The sequence below is a fragment of the Giraffa tippelskirchi genome, chromosome 6 (genome assembly GCF_054371585.1).
Source record: "Giraffa tippelskirchi isolate mGirTip1 chromosome 6, T2T-mGirTip1v1.2.pri, whole genome shotgun sequence".
Classification (NCBI taxonomy): domain Eukaryota; kingdom Metazoa; phylum Chordata; class Mammalia; order Artiodactyla; family Giraffidae; genus Giraffa; species Giraffa tippelskirchi.
Window position 1 is genome coordinate 20,081,016 of NC_137280.1, and position 24,762 is coordinate 20,105,777.

Consider the following 24,762-nt stretch of genomic DNA (forward strand, 5'->3'; position numbering starts at 1 on the left):
TCAACTCTTCACATGAGGTGGCCAAAGTATTGGAGTTTCAGCTTCAACATCAGTCCTTTCAATGAACACCCAGGACTGATCTCCTTTAGGATGGACTGGTTGGATCTCCTTGAAGTCCAAGGGACTCTCAAGAGTCTTCTCCAACACCACAATTCAAAAGCATCAATTCTTTGGCACTCAGCTTTCTTCACCATCCAACTCTCACATCCATACATGACCACTGGAAAAACCATAGCCTTGACTAGATGGACCTTTGTTGGCAAAGTAATTTCTCTGCTTTTAAATATGCTATCTAGGTTGGCCATAACCTTCCTTCCAAGGAGTAAGCGTCTTTTAATTTCATGGCTGCAATCACCATCAGCAGTGATTTTGGAGCACTTGGAACACTGTTTCCACTGTTTCCTCATCTATTTCCCATGAAGTGATGGGACCAGATGCCATGATCTTAGTTTTCTGAACGTTGAGCTGTAAGCCAACTTTTTCACTCTCCTCTTTTACTTTCATCAAGAGGCTCTTTAGTTCTTCTACACTTTCTGCCATAAGGGTGGTGTCATCTGCATATCTGAGGTTATTGATATTTCTCCCAGCAATCTTGATTCCAGCTTGTGTTTCTTCCAGACCAGCATTTCTCATGATGTACTCTGCATATAAGTTAAATAAGCAGGGTGACAATATACAGCCTTGACACACTCCTTTTCCTATTTGGAATCAGTCTGTTGTTCCATGTCCAGTTCTAACTGTTGCTTCCTGACCTGCATACAGGTTTCTCAAGAGACAGGTCAGATGGTCTGGTATTACCATCTCTTTCAGAATTTTCCACAGTTTATTGTGATCCACACAGTCAAAGGCTTTGGCATAGTCAATAAAGCAGAAATAGATGTTTTTCTGGAACTCTCTTGCTTTTTTGATGATCCCGCGGATGTTGGCAATTTGATCTCTGGTTCCTCTGCCTTTTCTAAAACCAGCTTGAACATCTGGAAGTTCACGGTTCACGTATTGCTGAAGCCTGGCTTGGAGAATTTTGAGCATTACTTTACTAGTGTGTGAGATGAGTGCAATTGTGCGGCAGTTTGAGCATTCTTTGGCATTGCCTTTCTTTGGGATTGGAATGAAAACTGACCTTTTCCAGTCCTGTGGCCACTGCTGAGTTTTCTATATTTGCTGGCATATTGAGTGCAGCACTTTCACAGCATCATCTTTCAGGATTTGAAATAGCTCAACTGGAATTCCATCACCTCCACTAGTTTTGTTTGCAGTGATGCTAAGGCCCACTTGACTTCACATTCCAGGATGTCTGGCTCTAGGTGAGTGATCACACCATCGTGATTATCTGGGTCATGAAGATCTTTTTTTGTACAGTTATTCTGTGTATTCTTGCCACCTCTTCTTAATATCTTCTGCTTCTGTTAGGTCCATACCATTTCTGTCCTTTAATCGAGCCCATCTTTGCATGAAATGTTCCCTTGGTATCTCTAATTTTCTTGAAGAGATCTCTAGTCTTTCCCATTCTGTTGTTTTCCTCTATTTCTTTGCATGATTGGTGAGGAAGGCTTTCTTATCTCTCCTTGCTATTCTTTGGAACTCTGCATTCAGATGGGAATATCTTTCCTTTTCTCCTTTGCTTTTCACTTCTCTTCTTTTCCCAGCTATTTGTAGGCCTCCTCAGACAGCCATTTTGCTTTTTTGCATTTCTTTTCCATGGGCATAGGGTATTATTAAACAGAAACAAAGGCTCACCATTGGGCCTTATGTAAGTCAAGTTTGACTGTTAACAAAGGGTTTCTTTCACTGAACAGAAGTGAGAAGAATCAGACTAAAGAGCACATTCCAAATTAGAAGAATTTAGTGACTCAATTCTATAGATACTAGGTAAGGCAAGGTGCGCTACTGCTAAAAGAGGTGATATGATACAAATACTGTGTAAACATTACCTTGCTGTATACAACCTGGGGGAAGGCAAACTGGTGCAGCAAAGAGATCAGCTAAAAAGCAAGTACAGAAACTCTTCTACTTGTAAAATTTTACTTTATCAAGTTGCAGTATGAAACAAAAGCATGCTCACTCTGTTTCAAAGTATTTATAGTCAATGGTGGTCACTATCATTTGGCCATCTCATTTTTTCAGTATATAGAGTGCTCCATAAATATTAACTCCATTATAACTGTTGAATACAAAAGCAATTCCACATGTTGAAAATACAAATAAAAAGGGTTTGATTCCAAAGGAAATAAATGAACTTAAAAAAAATACCACATCCAAAGTAAAAAAATTCACAAGCAAATGGTGACTGTTGAATGGCCATGTGTGATGAACCTATGAATGATCCTGAGGGTAATAAGTGAATCATGTAAAACATGGAAAACATTATGCCTATGCAAGCAATAAAAGGCACCAAGACATGGAAAATTAAAGTGTATAGTTATTAGATGATTAGCCTGGAAACCAAATGCCAACTGGTCCACTGTTAATTTAAAAGAAGGGCACCAGTTTGAAAAGTTATAGCTAAGTATGGTGAAAAGTGCTAAAGATGAGATTTTTGTCACTAATTAGAAGCTTATGGTTCATAAATTCAAGATCTGTGAATATATTCAAAGTGAGGAGTGTGTGGTCAGATCTGTGGGTCCCCTGGCTGATGATAATGTTACTGCCCATCAGGTACTTCTTTTTCTCATGTCTTTTCACATTTAATCATTACTATTATTAGCCCTATTTAATCAATGACTATAAAATGGAGGTACAGAGAAATTAAGTATTTTTCCTAAAGTCACAAAAAAGTAAATGGCACAGACTGGAGTCCGGGCAGTAGGCTTTAGAGCGGCACTCTTTTCTTTTTTAATATTTATTTATTTTGCTGCGCCAGGTATTAGTAGCAGCATGTGGGATTTTTGGTTGCCAGGACACACTACTGCCCACTAGGGAGCTCCCTATGACACTTGGAAATATTATCAGGGGATGGGGGGAAGAGGCCTCAATAGAATTTCAATAAAGATAAAAAAGTGGTCTCATTTGGTAAAAAATATGTCTTGGTCCTATATTTACACGGAGAGAAAAGGTACAGAATCTATGATAGCACAGATAAAGAGGGTATACTTACAAGTTTCTAAAGACTGATTCCTACTGGTTACAAATCTATACAGGGACTGCAGGCAGGACAAAACTGCTTCCTAGTCTCTTTGGAATTAAACAGCTTTGTAAACAGGATTCTAGAAGTTGTTTTAATAATAGTATGTGCGTATATACATTTACTTCAGGTAAGCTGATTAGGATATGGGGCAGAATAGAAGCAGGAAGGGTAGGCAGTGAATGCCGAGGGAGGTATTTCAAAGGAAAGGGAAGTAGAGAAGAGGAAACCAGAGAGGGCTGGATGACTAATGGAAAGTGGTTGTGTTCTTATAGATTCTTCATATTGGACAAATAGGCAGAGTTTAGAAAGCAAGCATGTTGAGCATGAAGACCATGGATTGCTGAGAACACAGGGCAAGTGCCACGTTGAGTGGCAGAATCTGCACAATGAATGACATGTAAGTACAAGATGGCCCTTTGGCAGGATGCCCCTGGGAGGACACAGCTCAGCTTTGCAACTCAACAGGGAACACAGAAGCCATGGTCAGGAAGAAACTCAGTTTGAAACTCTACTTCTGCAACTTGACTGGGTTTGTTGCTCACACTTAGCATCTTGATTTTTTTGACCTTTGTTGTCCAGACTCCTTTAATACCTGAGCTCAGTCATAATGAAACTGCCAGAAGAGTCAACATTCTGAGGATGGACTGAGCTGGAAGAAGATAGGTTGGATATAAGTAGGACCCCTTAGAATTACTTCATATTTCATTCTAAGTTTTTCAAGAGGTCAGCAAACTGACCTTTTCCCTTTAGGGAAATAATTACTAGCACTCTAATAGCAATGCTTACTAGTCTAACATGGGAAAGCTTTTAATTATCATTTAAAATGTAAGAATCAGTATAAGCAGAAAATTTTATATTAATCTATCACTCACACTTAGGATACTCTCTCATTACTCGTAGACTTGGGAATCACACATATCTATGAAAGCAGGAAATCCTATACCCAGGATATCCTACATCCAGAATGAATAATAACTGGATATTCATTCCTCTACATTAGAGCAGATATTTAAGAATGGATACGGCAATAAACTTATTCCTATTATGTTTAATGATTTTTTCAAGGACCAAAATATTCACTTGGTCATTAGCTCTATTCAAGGCAATAACTTCTTGGCTTCCTAAAGGTCACTACTGTCCAGGGCTTCCCCGGTGACTCAGTGATAAAGAATCTGCCTGCAATGTGGGAGACCCAGGCTTGATCCCTGGGTCGGGAAGATCCCCTGAAGGGAATGGCAACCCACTCCAGTCTTCCTGCCTGGGAAATCTCATGGACAGAGGAGCCTGGCAGGCTATAGTCCATGGGATTGCAAAAGACTTAGTGACTAAACAATACTGACAACGATGTCCAGAACAAACAAATAATAATCAGGGGCTACATGGCAGTAAAATACAATACATTTTAAAGAGTCAAAATAGGTACAAAATGTGGAAAAATACAGAAGGAAAAAAAAATACAGTCTTCTTAGTTCTAACCGAGTTACAGCACAATATGAATATAAGATCAGCCGAGTACTCTTAATGGAACTACCTAACTAGTTTTATCCTAAAACTTCTAAGGGCAAGAATAATTTTGAATTTTGCTGGCAAAGCACAAGATAAAATGAATACAGACGATTCAACCTTTTATACCTTTTTAAAAAGGCCGTAAAAGGACAATTTTTTCCTGGAAGGGTATAAAAACGATTGATACGTTACTCACATTTTCTAAATTTAAGCACTCTAGATGAATAAAATGCTAAAAAAGCTACTACTTCTATTTCCAGAATGAGAAAAACTACTAATTTTTGAAGTTTACTGTGATTCTTGCTGTAAACATAGAAGAAATGCAGAAATTAGCACCAGAGCCAAGATAAACTGGCCTTGAAGTTCACAATTTAATAAGCCATTTCTATCAGCCTTGATACAGATTTTTGTAAAACACATCTTCTGAGAGTATTCCAGTCTTGGTGTCCTCTGTCAAGGGTGATATCCAGAAATAAACCTAATATTCAGATTATGTTTAAGGGAGGAGTAAAGAGTTTAATGGACTACGTTCTGGATATTATATTTCTATTACTGCAGCTTAAGATTAAATCACCCCCTAACTTGTATCAATCTGTTTGTTTAGTTGCTAAGTCATATCTGACTCTTTTGCGACCCCATGAACTGCAGCCAGCCAGGCTTCTTTGTCCATGGGATTTCCCAGGCAAGAATACTGGAGTGGGTTGCCATTTTTTTCTCTTCCTGACCCAGGGATCAAAGCTGTCTCTCTTCTATTGGCAGTGGATTCTTCACCACTGTGCCATCAGGGAAGTCTCATATGGGTCTGTTAATTAACGCTGCTCATCTGCTAAGTGACTGGCTTTTGCACAACAGATGCACAGTATTTTCAAATCCATGCCTTAGAAAAAGTACAAATAATTAACATGATCTCAGGTCTCCAAAATCACTGAGGATGGTGACTGCACCCAGAAATTTAAAAGATGCTTGCTCCTTGGAAGGAAAGCTATGACAAACCTAGAGAGCTTATTAAAAAGTAGAGACATCACTTTGCTGACAAAGGTTTGTATAGCTCCAATACTTTGGCCACCTGATACAAAGAGCTGACTCAATGGAAAAGACCCTGATACTGGGAAAGACTGAAGGCAAAAGGAGAAGGAGACAAATGATGTGATAGTTAGATAGCAACACTAACTCAATGGATATGAATCTGAGCAAACTCTGGGAGAGAGTGGTGGGCAGGGAAGCCTGGAGTGCAGCAGTCCAAGAGGTCACAAAGCATCAGACATGACTTAATGAACAACAACACACTGAATAATTACTGTCACAAAGTTTGAAAAAAATTATTCTCAAAGTTAACAGAGTAGAAAAGAAAATGTCAAATGTTTGAATTCAACTTGTTTTTTACCTTCAGCAGAGCTGGCCTGCTCACTTGAGCAGATGCTCACTTCTGCCATCTACACACTGCACACTTCTGTCACATTACACCCTGTTCTGTCTATGGTACTGCTACATTTAATGTTCTGATGTTGAGTTTATTTATTAAGAACATACAATTATAAGATGTAATAATCTTGCTATAAACATAAGTGCTCAGTAAACATTTGATATTAATAACACATGAAATGCTATGATTCGGTAAATGCTTCACATAAAATATATTATTGTATAAAATGTTACAGTAGATTTAATTATGTAGCATATAATATTACATATAAAAGTATAATATATAAACATTATAATACTACCATTATTTCTTTGCTAAAATTAACAGGGAATGCTCTACTCTAAAAGCTCAAGTGTTTCAAAAATAAACTCTCTGAAGGCAGGCAATGTTTGTATAGTCATTATTTATAAACTAAACTAATGTGGTTTGTTTTTGTTTTTGTTTTTTAAATGTACTCTGTCTTGTACTCTCAACTTACTTTCTTCATTTGAAGCACAGGTCCTTGTGTTCATACTGAGTTTTGTTTTTATATTTTGAAATCCTAAAAATTAATGTGGTGTTGTTTCCTGAACTAATATATATATATTTTTAATGTACTCTGTCTTGTATTCTCCACTCACTTTCTTCATTTGAAGGACAATTCCCTAGGTTCACACAAAGTTCTGTTTTTATATTTTGAAATCCTAAAAACTATAAAATTCATAAACTTTCCTTACCCCCACGCCATTTGGAACATGAATAAAAGATACTGCACTGGTGAAAAGAACTGGTGAAGTTCTTTTTTATAAGTTTAGCAAGAGGTCCAGGTATTTAACTGAATAATTGAAAATAACATTAAAATAACAGGAAAGGTACAAAGAACCACTTGTACCTGCTGCTTTATTCATGCAACTTTTCTATGTTTAAAAAACAACCGTGAACTGCTATCAAATAATTATAGTTTAAGCTTCATTTCCTTTCAGACTTTTTTTTGGTAAGATCTGAAAATTCTAGGACAATAAAGGTATTGCTAGACCAAGATGTTCTTCCAGGGAAACTTCAATATACCATATTATAGTATTCAAGCCTAAAACTGGATAAAACTAAAGCTATTTTACTACAGTGCTTCACGCTATTGTAAAATGTTGCTCAATAATTTGTAGGCAAATTTTTGCAACTTAGAAATAATATCTCCTAGGGACTTTCCTGGAAGTCCAATGACTAAGATTTCACCTTCCAAGACAGGGGTATGGGTTCAATCCCTGGTCAGAGAGCTAAGATCCCAAATGCCTCGCAACCAAAAAATCAAAACATAAAACGTAAGCAATATGTAACAAATTCAATACAGACTTTAAAAATGGTCCACATCAAAAATAAATAAATAAATAAATAAGAAAATATCTCCTACTTTAAAAGGCCCACAACTAAATTATTAGTTTTATAAGACTTATAGGATCAGTAGCATGCTAGGCCATTGAGGACAAGAATAGGAACTATAAAATGAAAAAACACAAAAACAAGAAAGGGTAATGATTTTAATAAAATAAAAATTCTGACAGAATATAGGAAGAATAACAGGTAACAACTACTATTTTCTATACTCTGGTAATTCAATTAATATGAACACATATTAGGAAAGAAACCTCCTAAGCAGATAACTGTCTTTCTCTGCTCTCTGAAATGTCAGCCTTGCCTGACAAAGATTTGAAGTCAAATATAACGAAGATTCAAGACTGGGCTAACCTGAGAGCTTTTAGCTACAGACATTATAAGGTAGGAACATTCAGCAGCTGTATCATTGGTGAATTGGGAATAACTTGTTAAATTTCATAAATAAAAACTTTCTAGCTCAGAAAGCACTTGTTTCAACATCTGTACCTGTTAGCAACCAGAAAGTCTTAAATTTCAGGGTAGTTTCTACTTAACCATTAAAGAAAGCCAATCTCATTCTTTTATTATTTGCAATGTCACAACTCTGAGCCAAGAATCTGAAAAGAAGTAAACAGTTACATTTCTGAACAGTCTGGGGAAAATAAAAGGTTAGGACTTTAATAGGAACAAGGTAAGAAACAAGTTAAACAGGAAAAACATGATTATATGCAGTGTAAGTGCTCTCGTTTCTTGAACGTAGCTCTGTAAATTAGTACAATCCTTTCTGAAAGCAATCTGTCAAAAGGTTTTCAGAGTCATTAAATTCTTTATGACCTTTGATACAGTAATTCCAATTCTAGAAATCTACACCAAAGAAATAATCGCAGAAATTTAAAAAAGGGCTAAATATATATTAAACTGTTCCTTGCAACATGATCCAGACTAGGGAGAACCCACTGTAAAAAAACCCAATGATATGTTTAAGAACATAACAATATAGCCACAGGATGGAAACTTTACTATATAGGTATTAGAATAACAACTATTAAAAAAATGTATTCTATACAATGTTAAATAGAAAAGGCAGGAGATACAGTTAGTTATAATCCAAATGCATATACAATTATTTTTAAAGGTATACACAGAGTACAAATGAAATAAATTATAATATTAATTACTAAGAATGCAAGGTTAGTGGGTGACTTTTGTAATCTTTTTGCTCTTTTTCCAATTTTTATAAATATTTAATGAAATTTATATAATGTATAAACAGAATTTGTGAAAACAAGAAAAAAATGATTTGGAAGTAATTAAGAGCAATGAGGACATAATCAAATTACCTCTAAAAATATTCTTTTATAAAAAAATTGAAGTACAGTTGATTTATGATATTAAGTTTCAGGTGTCCAGCAAAGTAATTCAGTTATACATATGTATATGTGTGTGTATGTATATAGATATATACATATATATATATATATATATATTCTTTTTTAGATTCTTTCCCATTATGGGTGAGTGCACCTGGAATTAATCTGATTCAAATAAATATAGATGACATAGTAAAATTTAAAGTAGATACATATTAAAAATCAAATATATTTGTTTAATGTATATAAATCAATCTGATCTAAAAAATGTTTCATTCTATGTAGCAGATGAACAATAAATTAGCCACATTCAAAACAGAACAGGAGGCATTTAATTTAGGCATTTTTAAAAAAGTATATTAAAATAGCTTTCCTACTTTCTTATATACAATTAAATTACTTGCAATTTCTATGATATAATTTCATGATTTATGTATGAAATCATGTAAAAAATTTTTCATGATTTTCATGTATGTAAATCATTAAAAGTTCTAAAGAAAGAAAGCATATAAAAAATAACACTTTATCCTATCATTCTTTTCCATTATACAACCTCTAGATGTATACTTTTTGGTAACTCCCATTTTCTCATGACAATTCCTATAGCATAAGAACCAGCAAAAGGATAAAAACATATCTCTTAGCAAAGATTTGAGGACGATGAAGATGAAAATGACCAGAATGCTAGAAATAGAAATAAATTATCTGGGGCCTAAGAACCCAAGCTATATTATTAATCAAAAATTATTAATTCCCATAAAAATTCACATGAGTAAACAAAACTAAGTACTTAGTACTATTCACAACTAAGTAAAGAAAAATATTAAATCATTTACTACACACCAGACATTGTAACTAGGCCTTTTATAAATTCATGATCAACCTTAATGCGGTCATTATTTACCACAGGATTTACTACATTAAGAACACACTACAGGTACACTTTTCGCATGTCTATCTTCTCCATTCTATGGTAAGTTCTTTGAGACAGGAATATTTTTAAAATTAATTTTTATTGGAGTATAGCTGTTTTATATTGTTGTGTTAGTTTCTGCTGATCAGCAAAGTGATCAGCTATATATATAGCTGATATATATATATATATATATATATATATATATATATGGATCTCCCCTCTTTTTTGTATTTCCTTCCTATTTAGGACACCACAGAGCATTGAGTCGAGTTCCATGTGCTATACAGGAGGTTCTCATTAGTTATCTAATTTATACATATTAGTGTATATGTCAATCCTATTTTCCTAATTCACCCTACCCCTCCCTTCCTGTCCATATGTATCCATATATCCATTCTCTACTTCTGCATCTTTATTTCTACTTTACAAATAAGTTTACCTGCATCATTTTTTTATATTCCACATATAAATAGTATATGATAATTGTTCCCATTCTGATTTATTTCACTCTATATGACAGTGTCTACGTCTCTCCACATCTTTGCAATTGCATAATTTCATTCCTTTTACGGCTGAGTAACATTCAGTAGTACGTATGTACCACCACATCTTTATCAATCCTCCGGGGGTGGACATTTAGGCTGCTTCCGCCCTGGCTGTTGTAAACAGCGCTGCAGTGAACACTGAGGTACATGCATCTTTTGGAATCATGGTTTTCTACAGGTATATGCCTAGGAGTGGGATTGCTGGGTCACATGGTAGTTCCACTTTTTAGTTTAAGGAACCTCCATACTGCTCTCCATACTGCTCTCCCGGAGAAGGCAATAGCAACCCACTCCAGTCCTCCTGCCTGGAAAATCCCCTGGACAGAGGAGCCTGGTGGGCTGCAGTCCATGGGGTCGCGAAGAGCCAGACACGACTGAAGCAACTTAGCAGCAGCAGCAGCAGCATACTGCTCTCTATAATGGCTGTATCAATTTACATTTCCACCAACAGTGTAAGAGGGTTCCCTCTCCTCTACACCATCTCCAGCATTTAATGTTTGTGAATTTTTTGATGGTGGTCATTCTAAATGGTGTGAGGTGATACCTCACTGTAGTTTTGATTGACATTTCTCTAATAATTGGTGATGCTGAACATCTTTTCATGTGTTTCTTGGCCATCTGTATGTCTTCTTTGAAAAAATATCTATTTAGGTCTTCTCATTTTTGATTGGGTTGTTTGTTTTTTTGATATTGAGCTGCATGCACTGTTAGATTAATCCTTTGTTAGTTGCTTCATTTGCAAATATTTTCTTGCATTTCGAGGGTTGTCTTTTCATTTTGTTTACAGTTTCCTTTGCTGTCCAAAAGCTTTTAAGCTTCATTAAATCCCAATTGTTTCTCTGTTTTTATTACTCTAGGAGGTAGGTCAAAAAAGATCTTGCTGTCCTTTATCTCAAAGAGTGTTCTGTGTATGTTTTCCTCTAAGAATTTTATAGTATCTAGCCTTACATACAGATCTTTAATCCATTTTGAACTTATTTTTGTATACGGTATTAGAGAATGTTCTAATTTCATTCTTTTACATGTACCTGTCCAGTTTCCCAGCACCACTTATTGAAGATACTGTCTTCTCTCCATTGCATATTCTTGCCTCCTTTGTCACAGATTAGATGACCATAGATGCGTGGGTTATTTCTGAGCTTTCTATCTTGTTCTACTGATCTGTATTCCTGTTTTTGTGCTAGTACCATGCTGCCTTGATTACTGTAGCTTTGTAGTATAGTATAACCTCAGGGAGCCTGATTGCTCCGGCTCTGTTTTACTTTCTCAAGACTGCTTTGGCTGGGCTTCCCTGATGGTCCAGTGGTTAAGAATCCACCTTGCAATGAAAGGAATACCAGTTTGGTTCCTGATCCAGGAAGATCCCACATGCTGCAGTGCAACTAAGCCCATCTGCTACAACCACTAAGCCTGTGTACTGCAACTACTGCAGCTTGTGTGCCTAGAGCCTGTGCTCCACAACAAGCAAAGCCACCACAGTGAGAAGCCTGAGCACTGCCACAAATAGTCCCTGCTGGCAGCAACTAGAGAAAGTCCAAGTGAAGCAACAAGGACCCACCACAGCCAAAATATAAAATAAATCGTAAAAAAAAAAAAAAAAAGAACTGCTTTGGCTATTTGAGGTCTTTCGTGTTTCTATATAAATTGTAAAATTTTTTGTCCTAATTCTGTGAAAAGCGTCCTTGGTGATTTGACAGGGGTTACACTGAATCTGTAGATTGCTTTGGGTAGTATAGTCAATTTCACAATCCAATTCTTCCAATCCAAGAACATGGTATATCTTTCCATCTGCTTGTGTCATCTTTGATTTCTTTCATGAGTAACTTAGTCTTTTGAAAGTGAAAGTGAAAGTCGCTCAGTGTGTCCAACTCTCTGAATATAGCTCTTTTGCCTCCTTGGGTAGGTTTACTCCTAGGTATTTTATTCTTTTTTTGTTGCATGGTAAATGGTATAGTTTCCTTAGTCTCTCCTTCTGATCTTTCACTGTTAGTGTATAAGAATGTGAGAGATTTCTGATTATTAATTTTGTATAATACAACTTTACCAAATTCATTGATGAGCTCTAGTAGTCTTCTATTGGCATCTTTAGGACTTTTTATGTATAGTATCAGGTCATCTGCAAAAAGTGAGAGTTTTATTTCTTCTTTTCCAACCTGGATTCCTTTTATTTTTCTTCTCTGATTGCTGTTGCTACAACTTCCACAACTACATTGAATAAAAGTAGTGAGACTGGATATACTTGTCTTGTTCCTGATCTTAGAGGTAATGCTTTCAGTTTTTAACCACTGAGAATGATGTCTGCTGTGGTTTTGTCACATATGCCCTTTATTATATTGATGTAGGTTCCCTACATGCTCACTTTCTGGAGAGTTTTTTTTTTTTTTTATCATAAGTGGATGATGATTCTGTCAAAAGCTTTTTCTGCATCTATTGAGAAGAACATGTTTTCTATTCAATTTGTTAATATGGTGTATCACATTGATTTGTTTGCATACACTGAATAATCCTTGCACTCCTGGGATAAATCCCACTTGATCATTGTTATGATCCTTTTAACATGTTAGGTTTGGTCTGCTAGTATTTTGTTGAGGATTTTTGCATCTATGTTTATTAGTGATATTGCCCTATAATTTTCTTTTTTGTGTGTGATATCTTTGTCTGGTTTTGGTGTCAGGGTGATGGTGGCCTCATACAATGAGGTTGGGACTGTGTATCCCTCTGCAATTTTTTGGAATTGTTTGAGAAGGATAGGTGTTAGCTCGTCTAAATGTTTGACAGAATTCACCTGTAAAGCCATCTGGTTCTGAACTTTTGTTTCCTGGAAGATTTTAATCACAGTTTCAATTCCATTACTTGTGACTGACTGTGCTTGTGTGTGTGCTCTGTTGTGTAGAGTCTTTGTGATCCCATGGATTGTAGCCCACAAGGGTCTTCTGTCCATGGGATTTTTCAGGCAAGAATACTGGAGCAGGTTGCCATTTCCTCCTCTAGGGGATCTTCCTGACCCAGGGATCAAATCCGGGTCTCTTATGTCTCTTGAACTGGCAGGCGGATTCTTTACCGCTAACATCACCTGGGAAGCCCCTACTTGTGATTCGTCTGTTCAGATTTTCCCATCCTTTCATGTTGTCTCTGCACAGCCAACAGTAGTCCTCTCCCTAGATCCATTTTCCTAACCCCATGTTTCAGCATTCAGCCCCCACCAGCAATGGCAGCTTCTGCTCTCATGCTGGGGTGTCCAGGGTAGATTCTGGAGGAGGCTTTGGCATGGACGGGCCACATGGGCCCCACACGTGGTCAAAGGAGGCTTTGGTGGTGGTGGCACTCAGGACCCTGGAACCTGCAAGGGTGGGCAGAGGAGGCCTTGGCTTGAGCAGAAAATGAGCCTGCTCAGTTGGGAAGGAATATTTTTACTTACTGCTTACTCCCATCCTTCTCGGCACAGGGTACATATCAGGTGTTTAACACAAGCTGAAGGAATTTAATTCATTACAGTTAGGGTGAGTGTACATTCCAAATTGTCTAGGATAGTTCTGGTTTGCCTGTGGTATCAGCATATTGAAAACAGTGTACCCTTTTGCTTTCAAGGTGTCCTGATCTGGGTAATAAATTACCTGAAAATACTATTGCACATAAGTTAAAATTCTTCAAAAATGTCATTAAAATTTCCAGAACGTAAAGAATGAATGAGCTAAGGCGCTAAGCACTGTCAAATAAAGCAGCAGAGGTGAAAAGAGCAGGTGAAGAGCAGAAGCAGGCAGCTCCAAAGAACACTGAGCCACCTCATCACTTTTGCTGCTTGCTGGTCCCAAGAAAGAGCAAGTCCTACATTTAGAGATTCTTCCAAAAGCTAATTTCCCATTTATAAGAGCACTGAAAGGGCTCTCATTTCAACTAGGGATACAAGGAATTCAGAAGGCTTATACTACACCAAGCATTACACCTTCTAAAGCTCCATACTGACTAAAGAAAAACTGCAGTGAATCTGTACCTCCAAAATCACGTTTTGAGAGAGCATCCATTTATATTTTTAATGATATGATTGGGATAGACTTCATCTTAATCTTCTCTTTCCGCAAAAGAAAGATTTTATAAGACAAACTTTCAGGAAAAACAATAAGCCATTAATAAGGTTTCACTGGGCTCTGAAATTTATTGATGTATAAATACATTTAATTAAAACACTCATTTTGTTACAAACTGAACTGTGTCACCCCTAAGACTCTTATGTTAATGTCCGAACTGTCAGTACCTCAAAATGTGGCTGGATTTCGAGACAAGATCTTTAAAGAGGCAACTAAATTAATTAAGATGAAGTCACATGGGTGGGCCCCATCTAATGTGATGGGTGCCCTAATAAGGAGAGATCAGGACACAGACACACAGAGTGAGGACCATGGGAAGATACAGACAGAAGACAGCCATCTGCAAGCCACAGAAAGGAGCCTCAGAAGAGACCAACTCTGCTAACACCTCGATTTCGGATTTTTAGTCTTCAGAACTATGAGAAAATAAACCTATGTTATAAATCCACATAACTCAGCCAGCCAATATTTTCATATATCTAATTCATATTACAAAATCATGCATGGTGAAAAAAGCCCCTTTAAAGGGCAAGAACGGTCACTGGATTTTCGTAAAACAGGGAACAAAATTTCACTGATGCGGTTTCAGATCCCACTTGAAACTAACCTTTAAGAAACCACCACTTGTTGAGTTCTGGCATCATATCAAAGAAGAATCTTCACAATTATCTGAAAAAAGTTATGGAAATACTCCTTTCTTTTCAAATTAGACACTGGTGTACTGCTGGATTGTCTTCATATTGTCAAACAAAGCAATATGTTACAAAAGGCTGAGCGCACAGATGTCAGAATCCAGGTACTCCTTTATAAGCCAATCTTTAAAAAGTTTGCAAAGCTGTAAAGCAATACCACTCTTCTTACTGATGTTCTTGTTTTGGAAAATGCATTTTTAATAAAATTATGTTATTGATGTAAAGATGCCATGGATTCACTACTTTCATATGCAAGTAAATGAAGAAGTTTTTAAACAATTTTTCAGTTTTAATTTCTAATACAGTAAATATCAGTAGCTATAGCCTATATAAACATACGCTCTTTGAAGTCCTTGTTATGGGTTGGATTGCATCCTTTCCAAACTCATTTGCTGAAGTCCTAATCCTCAAATGTGACTGTATTTGGAAGCCAGGCTGTAACTCATAAGGATGGGACCCTAATCCTATAGGACTGGGGTCCTTATAAAGAAGAGGAAGAGACACCAGAGTACTTCACTTTTTCCGAGAGCACACCCAGGAAATGTCATGTGAGGACACAGTGAGAAGGCACCATCGGCAAGTCAGAAGAAAGGTCTCATCAGAAACCAACCCCACCAGCCCCCTGAACTTGGACTTCTAGCCTCCAGACTGTGAGAAACTAAGTATCTATTATTTAAGCCACTCAACCTATGGTATTTTGTTATGGTAGCTGCCTGAGTAGACTAATACAGTCCCTGATATTGTTAAAAGCTTAAAAGGGGTCCTGAGACGAAAAATTTGAAAATCACTGAATTAGATATTAATCACTTGGCTGTGTAAATTAAACACTTGTAAACAATTTCTTACTTCATAGTAACAACTTAGAAAAATCATCACAATTCTCATTAGATATCCAAAGTAGAAAAAGGGAGAAAACTAAGGTCAACCCTAAATAAACCTTTTTTAACTTGATATACACAATTGTATGACATTTGAAAGCATATGAAAATGGGGAAATACACTGTAGAAGAATTAACATAGGCTGCAAAGGCACCTGCTTTTCACTTTCAGGAAACCAAACCTGCCGATCTGTTTGGCCTGGCACAGGCTAACTCCTAGACTACTTGTTAAGTCTATTAACTTTCTAAATATAAAATCAGATATAAAACAAAAGAGGAAACCTTCAGTTTTGCTTAATGAGAAAAAAATTAACCACAAAATTGTAAGAAAACATGAAGAAATCAAGCAGTAAACTGACAAATACACCAAGTGCAATTTTTTTAACTACACAAAACTCATTGAGAATATAGGGAATAATAAGAAACTCTATTTCAGTATATGTGAAACTCAAAGATTTTGCTCTCCAAGTAACTGTACTTGATAAGGTAAAAATGGTATCAAAGTTGTAGAAATCATCTAAGGATGAAAAAAAAAATTAATTGAATTATAGTTGATTTACAGTGCTGTAATTTTAGGTGATAGATTCCTTTCCATTAGTTTATTAGAAGTTATTGAATATAGTTCCTTGCCCTTATTATTTATTTTGTATATTTAAGAATGAACATTTTAATAGTTACGGGCCCTTAAGTTATTATTAATTTATAAAAGCTTAAATGGGTGGAAAAATGCATTTACCTTAGTTAAGTTTCTGAATCTCATAGATGCAAATATGCTGTTGGGGTGCTTTTTAGTAACATATAAATCGTGCATTCAAGTACTATAGTTTTATGTATGGTAGCATTTCATCTAAATAGTCAAGTAAAAATGCTAATTTCTAAGGCTCCAATGCTATGAACAGCATTCAAAATTACATTTTAATAAAATTCATTTCATATAACTTTGTATGGAAAGAAAACACAAATTCAACTTGAGCTAACTTTTCTCTTGGTTCAATGTTTGTACAGAAAAATAATTATGCAGTCCGTCTGGAAAAGTATAATCAATCCACAGGCATGCAAGTACCAATTTTATCTTGTGAGAATTTCTCCATGTTCCAGTTCTTTCCTTATTACATGCTGCAAAAAGCAGTAATAATTTTTATAGCCAAATATCACTTCATAAGATACCAGGTGGCTTTCAATATTTACCATATAAGTCATGCATGAAATTTAAACATTACAAAAAATGACTTACCAGTTGACACTCCTGAAATATGCACATTTTCAGAATGTTCTGCAAGAGCACCATTTCCTAAAATTAAACATAATGAATAAACTAATTTCCAAGATAAAATTTTTTAAAAATTTTCAGATTCTCCCTCTAATAGAGAAACAGGTACTTAGAGCTACTTATAATATTCAGAAACTAAAGTCTCATAATAATCTTCAAAACAATACTACAAAGCCCCAAATCATAACCTTAGTAAGAACAACAAAATGTTTTGGAAGTCATAACAAGGTAGTGCAATATAAAGGCCAAATATATAGATGTGATTAATACCAGAAAGAGTTTTCTATCAACTGAACAGTCAAAAGAGAACTTAGTACAATTACTAGAAAAGAGACAATCATAAACTTTTTGAAACAGCATTTCTCTAAAAGCATGCTTGATCAGTCCACAATGTGTCATTGCTACAGTCACACATGTTGGTACTTAAAAAGGTCTTGCATTGCACTGTCTTCTAAGTCTGTCAACATTTTCTTATCAACAATTCTAAGAGTCCCTTGGACTGCAAGGAGATCCAACCAGTCCATCCTAAAGGAGATCAGTCCTGGGTGTTCACTGGAACTTCAATGCTTTGGCCACCTGATACGAAGAGCTGACTCATTGGAAAAGACCCTGATGCTGGGAAAGATTGAGGGCAGGAGGAGAAGGGGACGACAGAGGATGAGATGGTTGGATGGCATCACCGACTCAATGGACATGGGTTTGTGTGGGCTCCGGGAGTTGGTGATGGACAGGGAGGACTGGTGTGCTGCGGTTCACAGGGTCACAAAGAGTTGGACATGAGTCGGACACGACTGAGCGACTGAACTGAACTGAACTGAATAGTCTTTAGGGGTTTCCCCTGTGGCTCAAATGGTAAAGAATCCTCCTGCAATGCAGGAGACCTGGGTTCGATCCCTGGGTTGGGAAGATCCCCTGGACAAGGGAAAGGCTACCCATTCCAGTATTCTGGCCTGGAGAATTCCACAGGCTATATAATCCATGGGGTCACAAAGAGTTGGACAAGACTGAGCGACTTTCAATCAACCAATCAATCGTCTTTAGAGTAGAGACATAATTATATCTTATTTTGGTAGCCCCTGACTTTATATACCTCCTACCACAAAGTTGGGCACCTGGAAGCATTCAAGTAACTGAAATTAGTTACCAAGTGTCAGCTAGAAAAAGTGTTTAAAAAATACTCCTTTTAAAGTAGAAGCTATTTATTCCTTTAAATTAGTAAACAGTGTCCCTCAGGTATTATTCTTAAAAATTTAATTTAGCTGTATTGTGAATGATTTCCATCTACCTCTACTTTTCTTGTACAAGTTGCTCATGTTTACTTCTGAAGTTTTTTGTCTCTGTCTATGCATTAGGTCAATTTCCAGCTGATAAAGCATTCTCCCTAGTGCAGGGCAGGTTCAGAGGAAGCTAGGTGGGAGAAACTTCGATGGCAAAAGCAGAATTCTCTTTGAGAGTTCAAAGAGTGAAGACAATAGCAAATATTATAATTAATAGTTTATCTTCTAAACTACCACATTTCGCTGCTTGATTAGTGTTTAGCATCCCCCAAGGCACTAAGCTCTAGGACAGCAGCATCTGTGTCCGCCTGCTTCACCACTGTATGCACAGTTCCCAGAACAGAGCAGGTGCTCAAAGAGCTAATGAATGAAGGGAGGCCATGGGAGGGCCATGACAATGAAATGAAATGCCAATTAAGCACCTGGTACACAGGACTGAGAAAGGTCAGTTTTCATTCCAAGCCCAAAGAAGGGCAATGCCAAAGAATGTTCACACTACTGTACCACTGCACTCATTTTACATGTTAATAAGGTTATACTAAAAATCCTTCAAGCTAGGCCTCAGCAGTACATGAATTGAGAACTTCCAGATGTACAAGCTGGGTTTCAAATAGGGAGAAGAACCAGAGATCAAATTGCCAACATTTGTTAGATCATAGAGAAAGCAAGGGAGTTTCCAGAAAAACATCACTTCTGCTTCATTGACTACGCTAAAGCCTTTGACTGTGTGGATCACAACAAATTGTGGAGAATTCTTAAAGAGTTGGGAGTAACAGACCACCTTACCTGCCTCCTGAGAAATCTGTATGCAGGTCAAGAAGCAAGTTAGAACAAGACATGGAACAACGGACTGGTTCCAAATTGGGAAAGGAGTACATCAAGGCTGTATATTGTCACCCCGTTTATTTAATTTATATGCAGAGAACATCATATGAATTGCTGGGCTAGACGAATCACAAGCTGGAATCAAGACTCTTGGGAGAAACATCAACAATCTCAGATATGCAGATGATGCCACTCTAATGGCAGAAAGTGAAGAGGAACTAAATAGTCTCTTAATGAAGGTGAAAGAGAGGGGAAAAGCTGGCTTAAAACTCAACACTCAAAAAACTAAGATCATGGCATCCGATTCCATCATTTCATAGCAAATAGAAGGGGAAAAGGTGGAAGCAGTGACAGATTTTTCTTGGGCTCCCTCACTGCAGATGGTGACTACAGTCATGAAATTAAAAGATGTTTGCTCCTTGGAAGGAAAGCTATGACAAACCTAGACAGCATATTAAAAAGCAGAGACATCATTTTGCTAACAAAGGTCCAAATAGTTAAAGCTATGGTTTTTCCGGTAGTCATGTATGGATGTGAAAATTGGACCATAAAGAAGGCTGAGTGCCGAGGAACTGATGCCTTTGAATTGTGGTGCTGGAGAAGATTCTTGAGAGTCCCGTGGACTGCAAGGAGACCAAACCAGTCAATTCTAAAGGAAATCAACCCTGAATATTCATTGGAAGGACTGATGCTGAAGGCCCAATACTTTGGCCATTTGATGCAAAGAGCTGACTCATTAAAAAAGACCCTGATGCTGGGAAAGATTGAAGGCAAAAAGAGAAGGGGGAGCAGATAATTAGATGGTTAGATGGCATCACCAACTCAACGGATGTGAGCTTGAGCAAACTCCAGGAGATAGTGAGGACAGAGGAGCCTGGTGTGCTACACTCCATGGGGTTGCAAAGAGTGAGACATGACTTAGCAAATGAACAACAACAGTGCCAGACACATAGCACTTAACAGAAATTCATTTTTATAGCTATGTAAAATATATTTTGGAGAAGGAAATGGCAACCCACTCCAGTATTCTTGCCTGGAGAATCCCAGGGACGGTGGAGCCTGGTGGGCTGCCATCTATGGGGTCGCACAGAGTCAGACACAACTGAAGCGACTTGGCAGTTGGCAAAATATATTTTAATTATTACTGAAGAATAATAGAGATAAAACAAATTTCTTAGTTCAACTACAACTATAGTCTTCAAAATGGAAAGAGGTGTTAATATTTCCCTCCATTAAACTCCATTTAAAATGATCCAGTGGAAATGGTGGCATAGGTGTGTAAGTTGTATTCAGTACACAAATAAATCAGATCAGTTATTTATATAAATACTGAACATTAGTACCACAGAAGTCACATTTTTCCCAGCAATATTAAATGATATAGACACAGAAATGAAACTACTAGAAAGCTTCTACATCATTTCTTTAATGTGTACAACTTACGAAAATTGGTAGCATAAACAAAACAGTAAATAAGAAATAGATTCAATAAACAACTAACAAGATTTGCTAAAGGTCAGTATAAACTGCCTAAATCTTTGGTACTTACAAGAAGATCAGGAGTACTGGCATTACAAGGAACTTATTATTATAAAGGCAGAGTCTCAGGCCCTACCCCAGATTATTGAATTAGAATTTACATTTTAACAAGATCATTCCCTTGCTCCCAGTGATTTGAATGCACATTAACATTTGAGAGGCAGGGTTTAAACCTCCTACTCCTAAAGTAGCTACAACTCCAAATTAAAGCTGTATAATCTGTGACCCTAAGATTCAAATACCCTTAAGGTAGCATATTAAATTATCCTCAGGAGAGTTTTAATATTAGATATATTTTATACATTAAATTTTTATTCTAATTCAGTAAACAGAATAAAGACAAGCAGAAGGAAAACAGTAACAATGTAGTATTCAAGACTGTGGGTTCTGGACTAGATTGCCTGGATTCTAACACCAGCTCCAATATTTACTTGCTGTGCAATTTAGGGCAAGTTACATAACCTCTTTGTGTCTTAATTTCATCTTTAAAACAGAGCAGATAATACCTATCTTATAGGGTTTAGGAGAATTCTTTTAGTAGAAAAAAACAGAATTTCATCTATATCCTCATTAGCATGTAAATGAACAAGTTAAAAACAGCCTTACAATAAAATATTCAATAAACTGAACTAATTCTATATGTGGTGGTGGTTTAGTTGTTAAGTCATGTCCAACTCTTGCAACTCCATGGACAGAGGAGCCTGCTCCTCTGTCCATGGGATTCTCCAGGCAAGAATACTGGAGTGGGTTGCCATTTCCCACTCCAGGGGATCTTCCCAAACCAGGTCCTGCATTGCAGGCAGATTCTTTACCAACTGAGCTACAAGGGAAGCCTAATTCTGTATGTACTCACGTAAAAAGATATGCCCACTAAGTTAAATATGCTTCAGAATAACATTAGAATGTGATCTAATTTTAATTTTTAAATGATGCATATATAGTTAATGCATATGTTTATATAAGCATAAGATATATATGTGTGTGTGTGTGTGTGTGTGTCTAAGGGTATACACAAACTGAAATTAAAGAGGAAGACCTGCTTTGTGTACTTCAGCATTGACCGCATTTACTACAACGGGCACAGATTCCTTTTAAAAAAATTTATTCATATTATCAAAAAAATAGAAGAGAATACATATAGTTCATTTCCCATCATTCTAAATAAACAGAAGTCTTATAAATATTGTATGAAATATTATAATTTCAGAAGTATTGATTTTTAAAACCAACATAACAATACTTTAAGTCATAAAACATGATACTACTAACTTCCCATAAATTTACTCTAATTTAAAAACAATCCTATTTAAAAGTTAAAAAAATGATAATTTCTGATAACATCAAATAACTATCCTTTTTTGAGGATTACATTATACTAGATATTTCCTACTCTAAGTATCACATGAAATAAGCAGGCTGCTTAATTGAGGTATACTTGTCATTTTTACAAAAATGTCACTTACAAAACACATGTTATAAGCTGAGAGCACTGCCCTAAATTGTTTTGTTAATACAAAGTTCATTGTATTTCCCCTAACGCCCAGCCTCCAACACCCACGAGAAGAAAACCCCATACATATGAGGTTGTACACACACCACCTCCTCATTGCAACTACAGAGGCAACCATGCAAGAAATTCTCACATAAGTCACCCTTTAAAGTGGCTATATACTGGAATAATACACAGTCTGATAAAACATTACTTCTATAGCCATACATGGTATGTGTGTGTGTGCACGCGCTCAGTCATTCCAACTCTCTGCGACCCCATGGACTGTAGCCTGCCAGGCTCCTCTGTCCATGGAGTTTTCCAGGCAAGAATACTGGAGTGGGTTGCCATTTCCTCCTCCAGGGGCTCTTCCTGACCCACCAATTGGACCAGTGTCTCTTGCATCTCCTGCATTGGCAGGTGGATTCTTTATTACTAGGCCACCTAGCAACTGACTAATTAGTTAGTGGACCAGCTAATTAGCTAGAACTTCTAGAAAACAAGAAAAAGTTTTATTATCACTTAAACAAGGAAATAATTTTTAAGACTTAACTTTTTTTTTCATTCCTATTAACCAAATTCCAAAGATAATTGGTCCCACTTATAATTCTTCTTACCAAGTTAAAACATGGTTCTGTAATTTCTGCAATACAAGAGAGAATCTTCTAAAAGAGATATGTACTGTTTTAGGAAAAGAGACCACAGGGTGGTGAATTTGAGCTCTGGAACCAGACTCTGTGGAATCAAACCTTAGCTTTACTGTTTATTTTATTCATGAACCCTAATTAAACAATTTCTCCTAAGATTTACTCACCTGCATAAACAGAATATCATCATTTAGAGAATGTCTTAATTTATGGTCTCTCCATCCTTGTTGTTTTGTATCTTTCTTCCTGTCTATTCTTATTCTAAGAACTAAAGTTCTTAAAAAATAGCTAATAAATACTGCTAAGATGTGATAGATACATGCCAGACACACCCTAAGTGCCTCACAAGGCTTCCCTCAGCTTATCCTTAAAAAAGCGGTTCACTTTAAGGCAAGAAAACCAGCTTATAGCAATTTAGTAATTTTTTTTCAAAAAGCAAGTAATTGGATGGATTAAAAATTCAAATTCACAGTCATTAAAAAGTTTGTGCTCCTTACTTAAAAAAAAAAAAGAAGAATGCGGACATGAATATACTTGCTTGCAAAAGAAACAGTACTTAACTTCTGAATTTTCAGAGTTAAAACCCACCTGCCACAGCTACTCCAATTTGTATGGGGGAAGACCACTGGTTTAAAAGTTAATGAGCAGCAGTTACAAGTCACTTATATCATCAGCATTCTACAATTCTGTTTTCACTGTGCAGTGAGAAGTATCAAATATCAAAATATGTACATAGATATATATATCCCCAAAGCAAACATTGTTTCTATTGTACTTAAAGAAAAATTTCAAAATTGTAAATAGGGCTTACCAAACTCTCCAAAGTATGAGCCTTTCCAACTACTCCAAAAGTTTCCTCTCTTGTGATTCACTTTTCCACTCCATCTCCTCTTTCCAAAAATATTAGATTTCACTTAGAAAAGAGTCAGTTGTGTCTTTTGCCTTTGGACTTTAACATATTATTTTTTAGGAAGGTATCTCCTGATTCCCTCATACTAGGTTAGGTAATTCTGTTAACAGGCTCCTATAGTATCTTATACTATCACTTTCTGAAAATTTATCACACTTATATTATCTGTGTAGTGTCTAATGTGTGATGTTAATCTAGGTGGGGGAAGGTGGGTGGGTGCTGGGACATAGCTGGGTTTGTTCTGTTTTGTAACCCAGTGACTAGCACAGAACCCAACACACAACAGGAGATCCTTAGTCCAAATCTGATCAAATAAACGAATGAACAGTAGGTTAATGATACATAAGTAAAAGGCATAGTCTTTGCCACCAAAGAGTTGATTATCTACTGAGAAAATAATTTAAAATATATGAAGCAGAAGCAAACAATATAAAACCAAAATAAAATCAGTAAGCTTCTTACTCAGGTAGGAAGCTTTGGAGGCTTTTCTACTAAAAATGGGAATGGCAGATAGGAGTACCCACCATATTAGCCATGATAGCCATGATTAGACAAAAAAAGACAATTATAGGCATAAGGACTGGAAAAGAAGAGGTAAAATGACATCTATCTGTATCTGATATGATTGTATATGTACTTGAAAAACCCAAGCCAGTCAAGAGCAAAGTTATAAAAAATATGATAAATTAATAAAGTAGCAAGATATAAAATAAGCATACAAAAATAAAACACCTTTACAGAAACAAGCAACAGCCAGTCAGAATATAAAGAAGATACAATTTTTAATAGCAACAAAGAAAGATTTTTAAAAACTCAAAAACAGAACTCCTGCTGCTGGTCCTGATGAAGCAATGGATAACGGACCAGCTTTCTCCAGGTAGAAAGCTAATGCAATAAAAGAACTCTTTTTATTTGT

The 24,762-nt window shown here is 36.4% G+C and overlaps 1 protein-coding gene across 2 annotated transcripts in view; it reads right to left on the reverse strand.

Annotated features, from left to right (window-relative positions):
- Positions 1 to 24,762, reverse strand: part of LRP12 (LDL receptor related protein 12) — an 86,139-nt gene that overhangs the window by 30,730 nt on the left and 30,647 nt on the right. Inside the window, exon 2 of one of the 2 annotated variants that reach the window (XM_081502269.1) lies at positions 17,124 to 17,180. The exons of the other annotated variant lie outside the window; for it this stretch is intronic. Within the exon in view, the coding sequence (XP_081358395.1) occupies positions 17,124 to 17,180 (57 nt within the window). The remainder of the gene's footprint in view (positions 1 to 17,123; positions 17,181 to 24,762) is intronic. 2 annotated transcript variants of the gene reach the window in all.